The following is a 16,252-nucleotide window of genomic DNA, read 5'->3' as shown; positions in this document are numbered from 1 at the left end:
AAACCGACTGCATCAAAAATGACATTGTTGCAAGGTATTTTTCTTAAAAACATAATTAATCTAATAGTTTTCGATTAAAATAAATCTGGTTTTGTGGCTACAGCTGAATAAATATCTAATTTCGATTCAAAATCCTCATCCCAATGACTATTCAAAGTCTGTTGCAAAAATAATGGTTTTGGAAGCAGTGAGTATAATTAGTCTCAGCTGTCACTGCTCCTAACCACGGATCTTGCATCGATACAGAGATATGCTCTGACGGTTGTCACGATGTTGACTCCAAAATATGACCCTTCTCAAATACTATTTTATAGCACAATCTCCATTGCCGATTTGGTCCAGCTGGTGGAATAAAAAGGAGTGCACGCGTGCTAGGGCATAACAATTTTCAGAATCGTTTCAGCGCAGGCTAAGATTTATGCTTGTAAATGCAGAAATAAAGAGGAGAATAATTTTAAAGCTGAAACGCTTTACAGGGCCATCGATGCAACGTGATCATATTGACACAGGATATTCCTTGTTCTGTATCGATACATATCGATTCACTAAAAATATCAACGTCAAATGTTTGTGCCTGATGGTCTTCAGCAACCCATGCTTGCCATAAAAGGCAACGATGCTTGTCGTAAAAGCCGACTAACGGGATCGAGCGGTCAGGCTCTCAGAGTTGGTTGGTGCATGTCATCAATCCAAAATGCGTGGATTGATGCTCATGATGTCAGTCACTGGATTGTCTGGTCCAGATTATTTACAGACTGCCGTCATATAGCTGGAATATTGCTGAGTGAGGCGTTCAACAACAAACAAACAAACAATAATAAAATCTGAACTATCATTAGTTACATTGATGAGTACATTGCTGAGTACGACATTAAGCATGAAAATGTCTTAAGTCAGCGTTACTATATCCCAGAATGAACCATACTGGCGCTTAGTCAGCACCCAGAGAATACTTCTACACGGTTTTATTTTGTAAATTATAATTTGATTTAAAACCATCGCATATACTGACATCCTTTTTCGGCGCAAATTTACATTTCAATCATCGTAGGGATCATATGGTTGCAAATGCATTTCTTCACCCAGCGTTGATTGGATCAATTTATTCTTACACAAACTGTTGCAGGAATGAGAAATGGTTAAATAGCCATAATAAAATTTAACAACAGTTCTTTTTGTTTTCTATTAAATAAAAACAAACTCGGTATACTTTAATGTTCATAGTAGCGTGAGATAATTCTGATCTCTGGATCAGCCTTGTGTCATGGAACTCCTGTTAAACTTGCTATTGACATATGCAAATGGAGGGGTGGGGTTGTTACGGTTTGTGGTGTTGGGGTTAGGGTAGGGGATGGCGAGGCGTACGCAAAAGGCGCAACATCGTCAATAAATCTTGAAATCATCTATGAACGATACTTGTATATTTTAATTTCAGTTGATAATGTCATTATCCCAATATCACAAAAAAACACCTCCATAGCTTCACAGTACGAACGATCCCCCTTGCTGTCATACACCTATCTTCACAAACACATGCAAAGGCGTGTCAATTATTCAGCCGAACAAACACACACAATTTGTTTTGAAATTGTCATGCATATCAAATGAACACGCTCCCAACTATTAAACTTCACAATGTGACTCGCCTCGACGAACCTGCATCACTTCGGGCTTTCCCCCCACATTAAGCTGACACGCCGTGAATATTGTTCCAAGTGGCGTTAAACCCAACGCACTCAACTATATGTCAGTATTGATGTCCCCTCTATGTCAGTATTGATGTCCCCTCTATGTCAGTATTGATGTCCCTATGTCAGTACTAGTGTCCTTTCTACGTCACTACTGATGCCCTCTCTATGTCAGTACTGATGTCCTCTCTATGTCAGTATTGATGTCCTCTCTGTGTCAGTATTGACGTCCTCTCTATGTCAGTACTGATGCCCTCTCTATGTCAGTATTGATGTCCCTATGTCAGTACTAGTGTCCTTTCTACGTCACTACTGATGCCCTCTCTATGTCAGTACTGATGTCCTCTCTATGTCAGTATTGATGTCCTCTCTATGTCAGTATTGATGTCCTCTCTATGTTAGTATTGATGTCCTCTCTACGTCAGTATTGACGTCCTCTCTATGTCTGATTTGATGTCCTCTCTATGTCAGTATTGATGCCCTCTCTATGTCAGTACTGATGTCCTTTCTATGTTAGTATTGACGTCCTCTCTATGTCAGTATTGACGTCCTCTCTATGTCAGTACTGATGCCCTCTCTATGTCAGTATAGATGTCCTCTCTATGTCAGTATTGATGTCCTCTCTATGTCAGTACTGATGCCCTCTCTATGTCAGTATAGATGTCCTCTCTATGTCAGTATTGGTGTCCTCTCTATGTCAGTACTGATGCCCTCTCTATGTCAGTATAGATGTCCTCTCTATGTCAGTATTGATGTCCTCTCTATGTTAGTATTGATGTCCTCTCTATGTCAGTACTGATGTCCTCTCTATGTTAGTGTTGATGTCCTCTCTATGTCAGTACTGATGTCCTCTCTATGTCAGTATCGATGTCCTCTGTGTCAGTACTGATGTCCTTTCTATGTTAGTATTGATGCCCTCTCTATGTCAGTACTGATGTCCTCTCTATGTCAGTATTGATGTCCTCTCTATGTCAGTACTGATGTCCTCTCTATGTCAGTACTGATGCCCTCTCTATGTCAATATTGATGTCCTCTCTATGTCAGTATTGATGTCCTCTCTATGTCAGTATTGATGTCCTCCCTATGTTAGTATTGATGTCCTCTCTACGTCAGTATTGACGTCCTCTCTATGTCTGATTTGATGTCCTCTCTATGTCAGTATTGATGTCCTCTCTATGTCAGTACTGATGCCCTCTCTATATCAGTATAGATGTCCTCTCTATGTCAGTATTGATGTCCTCTCTATGTCAGTATTTATGTCCTCTCTATGTCAGTATTGATGTTCTCTCTATGTTAGTATTGATGTCCTCTCTACGTCAGTATTAACGTCCTCTCTATGTCTGATTTGATGTCCTCTCTATGTCAGTACTGCGGTCCTCTCAACGTCACTACTGATGTCCTCTCTATGTCAGTATTGATGTCCTCTCTGTGTCAGTACTGATGTCCTCTCTATGTTAGTATTGATGCCCTCTCTATGTCAGTACTGATGTCCTCTCTATGTCAGTATTGATGTCCTCTCTATGTCAGTACTGATGTCCTCTATATGTCAGTACTGATGCCCTCTCTATGTCAGTATTGATGTCCTCTCTATGTCAGTATTGATGTCCTCTCTATGTTAGTATTGATGTCCTCTCTACGTCAGTATTGACGTCCTCTCTATGTCTGATTTGATGTCATCTCTATGTCAGTACTGAGGTCCTCTCTACGTCACTACTAGTATTGTATAAGAACAATAATATTGGACGCGGCGTTAAACCCCATTTCACCTTACCTCACCTATACATGTGAGTATTGATAACGAGTATATGCCAGTATTACTTTCCTTTGTATGTGAGAACTGATATCCTTTATATGTCATTCTTGACATCCTTCATTGTCAAACATCAAAGACTTTTGCACTACTTCGTACTTGCCTCCCACATCAAGCTGATATAAGTGGAATACTGTTCAAAGCAATCTGTTTCTAATGTGTCAGCATTCCTAAAATCCCCACTCATAATTACTGCCAGTGCTGTAGGAGACATATGTTTCGGAACTCGCATGATCAGAGATCATAACCAGTTATGAAAATGACAAAACATATTCCAACTAAGAAAGCAATGTAGGGGGAAAATTCAAATTGAGCAATTCAAATTGGCGGTTTATTTAAAATGTCCGGTGATGAAATGTCAACACAGACACAATTGCTGTACTTAATTGTAATCATTCAATTAGTCCACCGGTTAGGATTAATATGTCCTATAGATCCACCGAGATCAAATTATCGCCATGAATGAATGAGGAGCAAGTGTTGCAATGGGCCCAAATGTTATACGCGCTAGCCCGGTGCGAGGATACGTAATGTCGTAAATTCTTGCATCCTGCTCGAGCTTAATTTGATCGTGTCAAAGCAGGTTTCCAATCAGTGTTGGTAGTATAGCGCCCTGATCGAGCAAGTCAGTGCCTTTCATGACGTGTTTTGACATTTTACTCACAGATAGTGATGTGAATCGTGCAATGATGAGCAATGTGTGTTTAAATCTTTACACCAGCTGAAAAGATATATTTATCATAACGGAAAAGGTATTTCGAATTAACACGATCTTTAATTACAACAAAGTTTTTGTGTGTGTTTTTTTAGAGATATAACAACTGTCGTTATTGATTTAATATGTTTAATAAAAATATCCAGAAGACAATTATTGATGAGTGAGTGAGTTGGGTTTAACGCCGCTTTGAACAGTATTTCAGTTATATCACGGCGTGTCAGCTTAATGTGGGAGGAAATCCCGAAGTGATGCAGGTCTCAGACGTTTACCACTTCGGTGAAACCCACGAGCACGGGTATGGTGCAAGCAAACCTAGACACATCATCGGGGGGAACCGGGATTCGAACCCACAATCATAGGTTCGTGGTGTACCCAAGGGACGCAACTCTGCACAGTGAATTGCGGCGCCTTAGACGACTGAGCCACCCGGGCCCCCCAAACGACAATCGGAATTGAGATCTAGGAGAATATTACTCTGATATGGCAGTATTCGTATCTTGTTGATACTAAAATAATGTATACTTAATTTCAAAAGAAGTCAAAGAACACCCGGTTCTTACATATCTGACATGACAGATTACCTGTAGTAATTTGAAAGCATCGGGCACTCTTTAATTATTTTTTTGATAAGCCTACATTCTGTTAACATTAAAAAGATACGAGTACTGACATATCAGAGTATCCGCGGCAGTGATCGTTAATCGATGCCTGTCTCTTGTAATATTGTCACTGTGTAGAACAAAACAGACAACCGTACCCCCGAAAAATGTTTGACCCCCCTTCAGAGCAACAATAGCGTTTGTCCTGAAAACTGCTCTGTCTCAAACAAGAATCCCATGCATGACAACGATGTAACAATGTGCTATTGCTTAAGGTGAGTGTAAACAAAACCAAGCGCGGGTAGAAGACGTTTACAACTTGTCGAAAATTCATAGTGCTGAAAGGTCAAGGATAACATGACCCAAGACAGCGGATCCCTTAAGTAAAGGACCACAAGCCTACACAGGAAAACGGCGAAACTGACCGTCTATTTATCTAGTCCTATGCAATAAGCTCGGTGAGTTCGTTCCTTTTACAGATTTGATCATGACATGGTTTGGATTAAACAGACAATGAGTTCATTAATTGTTTACACCTTTTCTTTAATGGGCATAAATCAGGTATTTAGGACGTCCATTTATTGGGAATTGGTTATCAGTGACATCCATTAGTTTAATGAATTGGTTAATAAGAAATCGATTTATATAGAGTCAATGAATACAATCCCTTTGTTAGACACAATCCCTATGTAGAACACCACTTACATGACGTAAACAGTTATTCAACACATTACCTTTTATAGACACAATCCTTATCTAGAACATCACTCTTTATGAATTATTTATTGAACACATCATCATACATGACACAATCGTCACTGTAACATCATTCATTTAAGTGAATCGATTATTGAACACCTGATATAAACACAATCCGAATCTAGAACATCACGTTACAAGAAGTATATCAGTTATTGAACACATTACCTTTTATAGACACAGTCCTTATCTGGGAAATCACGTCACAAAAAGAACATCAGTGAACACATTACCTAATTTAGACACAATCCTAATCTAGAACATCACGTTACAAGAAGTAAATCAGTTATTGAACACATTACCTTTTTAGACACAGTCTGAATCTAGAACATCACGTTACAAGAAGTAAACCGGCCATTGAACACATTACCTTATATAGACACAATCCTTGTCAAGGACATCACGTTACAAGAAGTAAATCGGTCATTGAACACATTACCTTATATAGACACAATCCTTGTCAAGGACATCACGTTACAAGAAGTAAATCGGTCATTGAACACATTACCCTATATAGACGCAATCCTTACCGTCAACATCACACAAAATAAAATAAAAACACGTCACGTCATACAAGTTCTGTTGATAACATGATAATCTTAAGACTGGTGTTTAATATCATCTACTATTTGTGTCAAGCAGATATTCCATTGAACTTCCATACAGCCACAATTTAGCCTTCATTCATGAGACCTAAGGCAGACTGACATGTCGGTAACAATATAATAACACAGCTCCAGGTTATGAATTATAATAACGATATTCCATTGTGATTGTGGTTTTACATGATACACCAACAGTATTGCAACTACACATACAGGCCATTATGTTGCATTGTTCGGTTCGATTTCTGTTAAATAACGACTGTTATGACTATAAACATGCTGATCAATAATTTAACAACACAAATTCCAACATTTAATATCGTTTAATTATCGATATACACAATAACCGAAGTTGCATATAGTTTTACTTAAGTAAATAATAATTTTAATGGAGATGGAAGCCATAATGGCATATAATTCACCTGTGTTGTTTTATTAACGCTTGATTTGCAGGGAGCGTCACCGGAAAACAACATACTGCTTTTCCTACCACTATCTACAATCACTTAATTATTGTAAATGTTGTTGTCCACACAACTACCAATATCATTACACCTGGCTGTGAAGACCGCTGTCACATCTAACTGGCCTTCTTGAACTAAAATGTAATATGCAAGGTGGCACTGCTTCTGTGAGCGAGACAGAGGCGAGTCCAGATCAAACTAAACCAAGTCTAGTATCTTGATTCCAAAAGAGGAAAGGTACAACTATTATAAAGTGCTGTTGCCACTGCTACACTGTCACAATTACAATTAGTACTGTCACTACCGAGTTCTGATACTACTATTGATACGATGACCAAATGTTAAAACTATGTAGTAGTCTTACTGTTGTTTAAATTAATGTTGACCCGTGAAGATACGGGGTAGAATAGGTCTTCAACAACCCATGTTTGCCGTAAAAGGTGACTATGCTTGTCGTAAGAGGCGAGTAACAGGATCGGGTAGTCAGGCTCGCTGACTTGGTTGATGCATGTCATCTATCCCAATTGCGTGGATCGACGCTCATAATGTCAATCACTGGATTGTCTGGTCCAGACTCAATTATTTACAGACCGCCGTCATACAGATTGAATATTGCTGAGTGTGGCGTTAAACAACAAAAAAGAAAACAAAAGAAAATAATGTTGCTACTGGTACCGCTTCTATTCCTACTGCTGATGCCACTGACACTGCTGCTGGTTCGGATGCTACTTCTATCATCGATACTGTTTCATATGAAACAGCTTCTGAATGTAAGCCTGCTGATAAACTACCTTTAATTCGGGCCGATATGTCCTACAGGAACACTAACATCAAATTATCACCATGAATGAATGAGGAGCATTTTGCACTGGGGCCCTGGTAGGAAGGTGTTAAAATAATAATTTCCTCCCGAAAATCCCGGAAACAAATATTCCCTCGTTCACTGGATGACCCCGAAAATTGTTTGACTCCACTTTAGAGCAACAATAGTGTTTATGTTGAAGCGCAGACTGAAAAACAGTTCTGTCTTAAACAAGAACCAATGCATGACAACGGTAAATTAATGTGCTTTGGCTGAAGGTGTGTCAGTTCTAATATAAGTTCAACACCTGGTGTCGTAATTTGTTTTCAGTGATCCATTCATACAATTTTCACCTCTATTTTGCCTTTTACACCCTGTGGAATCTGTTTCGGCAGATGGTCGACACTGATTATTCTGACGTTGACGGTTTACTGTTATTAGCGAATACTAGTGTTACTTTTTGGATCTCTTGGGTGATTTACTTGCACCAACAACATTAAATATAGTGGCTATGCGTGACGTTCAGAACTCAATATACAAGGCCGTAGTTAACTTTTTTTGACAGGGAGGGCAAATATTTGTACAAGTATCGCTTGTTCCCAACTTGATTCAAATAAAACTGTTTTCTATAAAAAAAAAATCCAGCCCCCCCCCCCCCCCCCCCCCGGCTCTGGCTACGGCACTGATATACCCAATGCGTAGCTCTACTGCGACACAACGTTAATCGCAAACTTCATCGTACTTACTTACCAATGATCATTTTAAGCAATACACGTAATTCATATTTTTGAACCTTCTCGAGCTAACATTGTTAGCGAACATTCGCTCTGGTGTTCTCTTCACAATTATAACAACAATTACATTTCTTAGTTCTGATATCGTTATACCTACCAGTGATATTGGTATTTGTTGAAATTCTTGTTCGTCATAAAATGATCCGATCGGGGAAAATTGAAAAACGTATTATTGCTTAACTTTTGGACAAAGGAACAAAACAGTCAGATGAAAACAGGGCTGCTTACTGCATTATGGATTCAAAAAATAATCTTCTGTTACGTTGAAATATACAGTAAGCTACTGTTATAACGAACTCAAAGAGACTACTAATTTTAGTTCGTTATAACCGTAATTCGTTATAAGCATATATACAGCATAACTACAGCATATAGTCGGGACTAAAAAGTTAGTTCGTTATATCCGTTAGTTCGTTATAAGCGTATTCGTTATAACCGTAGTTTACTGTAGACTATAGGGTTTTTGGTAAAAAAAAACTTGTAAATAATATTTCAATAACGTTAATGTCCCGTCGCTAACGTTATTGGGAGGGCTGCTCACGGCCTATGCGTGATTTTGAACAACATTTCGAATAAACTGCCTGGCAAAGAGTATACACCCATGTTTGATGATGGGTCAAATTGAAACAAATAATAAATGGTTAATCGATGATGATGTATCAGATACAGGTACCATAGGCGATAATACAATGCATCAAAGCAATGAGTATCTCACAACAGATGGGGGCGGTCGGGTAGCCAAGTGGTTAAAGCGTCCGCTCGTCACAACGAAGACTCGGGTTCGATTCCCGACATGGGTACAATGTGTGAAGCCCATTTTCCGGTGTCCCCTTCCGTGATATTTCTGAAATATTGCTAAAAGCGGCGTAAAACCATACTCACTCACTCACAACAGATGACGTGTACATGACGTCTCAAGGAACATGGGGTCAGAAATTCGGCGACTGTTTTCAAGCGTATACTTTCTCTTTCCTGGCAGTTTACATTTCAGCTTTATGTTCGAGGAAAGCCTGAAGTGACCCAGGACGGAGACGTTGCTCACTTTGGTACAATTTACACATACTGCTAACATATACGACTCTGCGTGAAGGAAGGATATACTTGCCTACGTGGCAAAAACCTAATGTCATAATGTCAAAATAAATTACTTGTGTTGCAGAGAGAAATAATTTATGTTTCGTCAACAAAACAATAAAAAAGCAACCGAGGCAATTATTCGTTCAAAATCCATCCTGAGCCAAATCTTTCTTTGGGAAACCCCTTGGCTACCTGTTGGTTTGATTCTATTGCTGGGAATAAAAGCGACAAAACCATTTCCATATTCAATAGAAATCTCTGCTAAAGGCCGAGACGATTGTACGATTCCGACTATATCATGATGTGACGTGTTTATGAATCATTATGACAAAGTGAAGAACGGTTTACGTTGTAGAATTCTGTGTGAATTCTTAATGGGCAAATTTCCGTCATATCAGGAGATGATTCTTACCTTGTAGCTTTGCTCATTATTTAACCCTGCCCCATCCTGTATAACCTATTCCCATAGTGGCAGGGTAGCCTAGTGTTTCAAAGGTTCTAACGCCATGCAGACCCGGATTTGATTCTCACATGGGTATATTCAGAAGACAATTATTGATGAGTGAGTGAGTTGGGTTTAACGCCGCTTTTAACAGTATTCCAGTTATATCACGGCGTGTCAGCTTAATGTGGGAGGAAAGCCCGAAGTGATGCAGGTCTCAGACGTTTACCACTTAGGTGAAACCCACGAGCACGGGTATGGTGCTGACAAACCTAGAACATAATCGGGGCGAATCGGGATTCGAACCCACAATCATAGGCTTCTGGCGTGCCCACGGACGCAACTCTGCACAGCGAATCGCGGCGCCTTAGACGACTGGGCCACCCGTGGCCCCCAGATTTTGATGGTTCTGGGTGCGATGTTGAATTGTTACGACAAAAGGCTCAAACCTATCTGAAGTCCAATCGCTGTATCCATATTTGTTATATCCTAAGCTGTGAGGTGAAATAAAAACTGAAAAACAATGGTTTACAAACATTCCATATTACCTTGAACTCTGACTCTATTTCAGCCATACGCTTGAAGGCCTGGCTGAGCTTAAAGGCAGACATTATGGGGTCCTCTTCCGTCAGAGAGATATAAGCAGGGCTAGCCATGGCGCTATATGTGTCCAACCGGTGGTTGGTGTACACCTTGAAGTCCTCACTCCTCTGAGTTGTGCACTCATTACAGTTACAGAAATAGTCGTGAGGGGGGTCTAAATGAGCTCCCATCAACATCAGCTGTTTTACAATCAGGAAATTATTCCTCTTGGCCGCCCTGAGCAGCGCCTCTCTGAGAAGGGTGTCAACATTCGGGTGACCTGACGTGGACTTACTTCCAAGCTTCCAGATCTGTTCGTGGGTGGCAGAAGCATTTCTCTCCTGATACAGAGGATGCTGAAGAATGATCTCACTGATCTTGTCCCTGTCATTGTCACACGCACACAACAGAGCCTTGTGCACCGTCTTGTCCTTCACCTTAGCCAGAAGATAATGGACGATGTCTTCATCGTTAGCTGCTACGGCTGCTTCTAAAGCAGTACGTCCCTGTGGATCGACACAGTTTACAGATACAGCTTCTGTCTGTATAAGAGTCTTGATAGCATCGATGTCCCCGAGTTCCGCAGCCTGTAAGAAATCTCTCTCGTCCTCTGTCAAACCCGCTTGCATACGATCCTGCAGAAGTTTCAACTTCCGCTGGTTCTTTGTCGCCATCTTGGAAACGAACTTTGTACAGTTGATGGAGAGGAGGAATGCTAATAGGTGATAATTAAAGGATTAAGCAGAATTGACAAGCAGAGACTAATTATTCCCAGGCGTCTCTCATTGAAGTAGTATTCCTGTCACGGTTCAATGAGCACAATACAAGTTCACTATTCGTTAGATCAACTGTATCACTGAAGGGGTTCGAATGTCAAATACACGCACTTAATCTCCATCATCACATATCAATCACGTGACCTCTGATCATAGGAACTAGTCAATGTCATTCTCGTAGTGCGAATCTCACAACCTTCTCGAAAATTATTGCCTCAGAAGAATCTGACAAAGAGCCAAGATCTATTCCAAAGAACAAATGCCTAACCCAAACTATATCCTTTCTGTTATTTGGATCGCTATATTGAATAAAGAACAATACTTTTCACATTCTCACCGGTAACGTGAATCCTTCAGTATAACAAACGCGTCAGTTGATGTCTTCCTTTCTAAAATCACCCGACAAAGTTTTGAAATTATTCAATTCAGAGTAGAATTATTGTTGACTCAAAACTTTCAAATCGGCACTTTTACGCCACAGTGACAAAGTGGTCCAAGGAATCCGAGGTAAGGGCTTTCAGGTTGAAGTCACATGTACACAAAATGCAGCGTTACTGTCGGTCCCCGGGCGTGGCTCTGTATCCCTCTGAGCGCCTGACTTGATGCTGGCTCGCTCTCTCTCTCACTCTCTGCGCCGTGCAGTGTACAAGCAACATGTTGCGTGTAATGCCGATATATAATGGCCAGCCCTTGTCCCACGTACGGATCAATGCGCGCTGTACGTCGGAGTGGCGTGACGGATAGCGCGGGCGACGTTCTGCGCCTGTATGATTTATGCTGTTATATTGAATCCGTTATATATACCGCGGGGTTAGAGCTTTAACGTGGAATTTGGGTTGTAATTTATCCGAAAAGTTTTTTTAAATAAATGTCACAGTTACTAGAATTAATTTTAGTTGGATGTCATTTGTTAAGTTCGATTGGAACTCTTAAGGAGTAGACATAGGGTGCTAATTAACTTACTGTGACATATATTCAGAAAGTTATTTGATTATGATATCGAAGTATCAATTATGCAAATAGGTGGTTAAAGTTGAAGAGAATACCAAAAACCTATTAACTAGAGAAAAACATCATGTGGTGAGTGAAGTGGATTTATCTCAACTTTGAACAGTAATGAAGTCATATAACGGTGTGTCAGCTTGGTGTGGGTGGAAAATCTATCGTGACACACTTCATACACGTTCGTCACCTTGGTGAAATAAAAGTGACAAAACCATTTCCATAATCACAAGAAATCTCTGCTTCGAGCAGAGTCCGTTGTACGATTCCGACTATATCATTAGAATTTATTTATGAATCACTATCAAATAGTAATGATACCATGTGTTTCTGGTGTCCCCCGCCGTGATATTGCTGGAATATTGCTAAAAGCGGCGTAAAACCATACTCAGTCAGTCAGTGATACCATGTGTTCGCATTAAGGTGAGCGTATCCTGTCCCACCGGTGACACGATTTACAAACACATGCAAAGGCAAGTCAAATGTTCACCTGAGCCCTGAACCCACGAGCATGGACTGATCAAGTATCCCATTCAAGGCTTTCCTGGGGTCTAATATTTCCCACGATTATGAACCATGAACGGATCCGCTGATCGTGGGTTCGAATCCTTGAGTTATGATCTGTTTTGTCAGCAACCAAAGCGGTAAACGTCCCACATCATTTTGAGCTTTCATTGGACGTTAAGCTGACACGCCGTGACACTAAACCAAATCACTTGCCCGGCGACACTGTGTTTGTTTGTTCTGCTTGTTGTGTGACGTCGCATTCAGCAATATTCTAACTGTATGGGGGCGGTCGGGTAGCCTAGTGGTTAAAGCGTTCGCTCGTCACGCCGAAGACCCGGGTTGATTCCCGACATGGGTACAATGTGTGAAGCCCATTTCTGGTGTCCCCCGCCGTGATATTGCTGGAATATTGCTAAAAGCGGCGTAAAACCAAATACACTCACACTCTGACTGTATGACAACGGTCTGTAAATAGACGACTCTTGACCAGACAAACCATTGATTGTTATTGTTGGCAAAATTTCACGCCGTCGGGAGACGATGAGACCCACTCGACCAAGTCACCGAGCCTGACCACCCGATCCATTCAGTCGTCTCTTATGACCAACATCGTTGCTCGGGGCCTATGTTCTAACCCAGAAGGTGGCACGGTTGGCCCAGTCGTCTAAGGCGCTGCGATTCGCCGTGCAGAGTTGCGTCCCTTGGGCACGCCAGAAACCTATGATTGCGGGTTCGAATCCCGGTTCGCCCCGGTTATGTTTCTAGGTTTGTCAGCACCATACCCGTGCTCGTGGGTTTCACAGAAGTGGTAAACATTTGAGACCTGCATCATTTCGGGCTTTCCTCTAACATTAAGCTGACACGCCGTGATATAGCTGGAATACTGTTAAAAGCAGCGATAAGCCCAACTCACTCACTCACTCACTCACTCTAGCCCAGAATCCCTAATGAGAGGACACTGTGTCATTCCCTGACAATAGGATATGCTTTGTCAAATGGATATACCACAAAGGGGAGTTTCATAATACAGGCTTAAAAAGTCCCGTTATGCCATTTTCTTGTTTCCATCGATCCACGGCTGTGTGGAGGCGCCTTCAACTGATGGTCAGCGCCGTGAGGGAACACTCCTCGACTTCAGAAGAACAGATGATGTAATTGTACATAAATGAGTTTCATCGGGCCGGAGACACAGGCTGGATTCCAAACATGGCTAGAAAGTATGAAGCCCATTCACCGTGTGCCCCGCCGTGTTATTGCTGCAATAATGATAAAAAAACGACGCAGCCCATCAATCAGACACTTGAATGGATTCGACAGCAGGACCACGGATCTATGCGTGCATCTTACAGATGGCTCTCAAATATTTCAATCAGGCATCGCCTTGTTCTCTCAGTTGCTGATCACTGTTCAGAGTTACGTCCCGTGGGCACGCCAGCAAGCTCTCATCGTGGGTTCGAATCCCGGTTCGTCCCGTTTATGTTTTTAGGTTTATCAGCACAATACCCGTGCTCGTGGGTTTCACGCAGTGGTAAGCGTCTGAGACTTGCAACACTTTGGGCTTTCCTCCCACATTAGGCTGACATGCCGTGATATAAGTGGAATATATCAAAGCGGAGTTGAACTCAACCAACACACGCACTCATCGTCGCACAACAGAGTGTTGTCCCTTTGTGGAACCTGGATCCGCTTGTCGTGAGTTCAAATTTGTGATTCACCCAGTTTATTAACATTGGTCTGAACCATGTACCCGTGCTGGTTATGTTGGTTGGTTGGTTGGTTGATTTGTTGTTTAACGCCGCACTCAGCAATATTCCAGCTATATGACGGCGGTCTGTATATAATCGAGTCTGGACCAGACAAGCCAGTGATTAATATCATGAGCATCGATCCGCGCAATTGAGATCGATGACATGCATCAACCAAGTCAGCGAGCCTGACCACCCGATCCCGTTAGTCGCCTTGTACGACAAGCATAGTCACCTTTTACGGCAAGCATGGGTTGCTGAAGACCTATTCTACCCCGGAATCTTCACGGGTCTGCTGGTTATGTAAGGGGTGCTATGTTCTACGTGTGTTGTCCGTTATAATCAATGTATAGACATTGCAGTTAAGCTGAACGGAAATACAAGTTGACACAAATAGCTGTAAATGTCAACCGGTCAGGTCTCCGATTATCTGATTAATGTGAGCTTTAAACAGTATAGCAGTTGGATCACTGCGTGTCAGATCGATGTGGTTGGAAAGCACAAAGTGATCTTGGTCTTATATGTCTAAAAAGGGATCTAGGTCTCATTCGAACCCACGATCATAGGTCTCTTGCACTCCTGAGGAGCGCAACATTGCATTGCGAAATGCGGCGTCTTAGACGTTGGACGCCACCTTGAGCTATGAAACGTACTGAAGTGTACGTTCATATTCATGCACGGCAAATACACTGACAAACCTATTCACTCAACTTTAAGATATTGTAATTGCTATATAGCCTGGCGGCGTTGAGTTGCAATTGTGCTGCTTTTATCAAACCTGAGGCTGAGCTTTAGTTCACTTCATAATAAGAATACCTTTCAAAACTTTCAAATTTGTTTTAAAAATAACATATAAACTTTTCATTTTAACGTTTCGTTGGGAACTTAAATTGTCTTTTTCAGTTTTAAAGACTCGAACAAGGATACTTACATTTTGCATTAACCCTCAAAGATAACATGAGGGTTAAAATAGTAGCTTTAACTTAACTATATGAATTTTTCGTTTTTAATGATTATATTACAACATACATGCTTCCGGGGTAGAATAGGTCTTCAGCAAACCATGCATGCCGTAAAGGGTGACTATGCTTGTCGTAAAAGGCGACTAACGGGATCGGGTGGTCAGGCTCGCTGACTTGGTTGATGCATGTCATAGATCCCAATTGCGTGGATCGATGCTCATGATATTAATCACTGGATTGTCTGGTCCAGACTCGATTATTTACAGACCGCCGCCATATAGCTGGAATATTGCTGAGTGCGGCGTTAAACAACAAACCAGCCAACAACCAACATACATGCATGGATATTATGTACAGTGCAGTTGTCCGATTTTCGATCACGAACATTGATAATTACTTAATTTCGTTTCTCCGTCACACTCGTTAATCCGACAATCATATCGAACCATGTCGGGACATGACTATTTCGTGACCCTCCAAATTCCCGTATGTTATTGACATGTCAACAACCACAGCAAACAGCGAGAAATAACCTGGTGTGTAAGTCACTTCGCGGAAAACGACACACTGTCCCCGAGGATACCGAAGATATATCACTAACGATTCACTTGTCCGGAAAATTCGTTTCAAAATGCGGTTTCGTCTCATATGTACTGCAACATGGATACCAGTTTTAGTAATACCCACGTGGTCTTTTAAGGGTGGTTTCCCATTTTGTTCGGACAGTGGGGTAGTCATGTGATTAAAGCGTTCGCTGATATGCCGAAGGCCCGAGTTCGATTCCACTAAGGGGTACAATGTGTGAAGCCTATTTCTGGTGTCCCCCGTGATGTTGCTTAAATTTTGGGGGCTTTGGGGGCGGTCGGGTAGCCTCGTAGTTGAAGCGTTCGCTCGTCACGCCGAACACCCGGGTTCGATTC

The 16,252-nt window shown here is 41.4% G+C and overlaps 1 protein-coding gene across 7 annotated transcripts in view; it reads right to left on the bottom strand.

Annotated features, from left to right (window-relative positions):
* LOC124139082 (short transient receptor potential channel 3-like) overlaps window positions 1-11,774 on the bottom strand; it is a 66,421-nt gene extending 54,647 nt beyond the window's left edge. For all 7 annotated transcript variants that reach the window (XM_046506085.2, XM_046506086.2, XM_048394179.1 and 4 more), the window contains exon 1: window positions 10,307-11,774. In XM_046506085.2, the coding sequence (XP_046362041.1) occupies window positions 10,307-11,014 (708 nt within the window). In that variant the 5' untranslated portion in view covers window positions 11,015-11,774. The remainder of the gene's footprint in view (window positions 1-10,306) is intronic.
* Between the last annotated feature and the right edge of the window lie 4,478 nt (window positions 11,775-16,252).

The sequence above is a fragment of the Haliotis rufescens genome, unplaced genomic scaffold (genome assembly GCF_023055435.1).
Source record: "Haliotis rufescens isolate VD_foot unplaced genomic scaffold, xgHalRufe1.0.p SCAF_13, whole genome shotgun sequence".
Taxonomy (NCBI): Eukaryota; Metazoa; Mollusca; class Gastropoda; order Lepetellida; family Haliotidae; genus Haliotis; species Haliotis rufescens.
The sequence above is the reverse complement of the archived record's forward strand: the minus strand, read 5'-3'. Positions and strand labels throughout refer to the sequence as shown.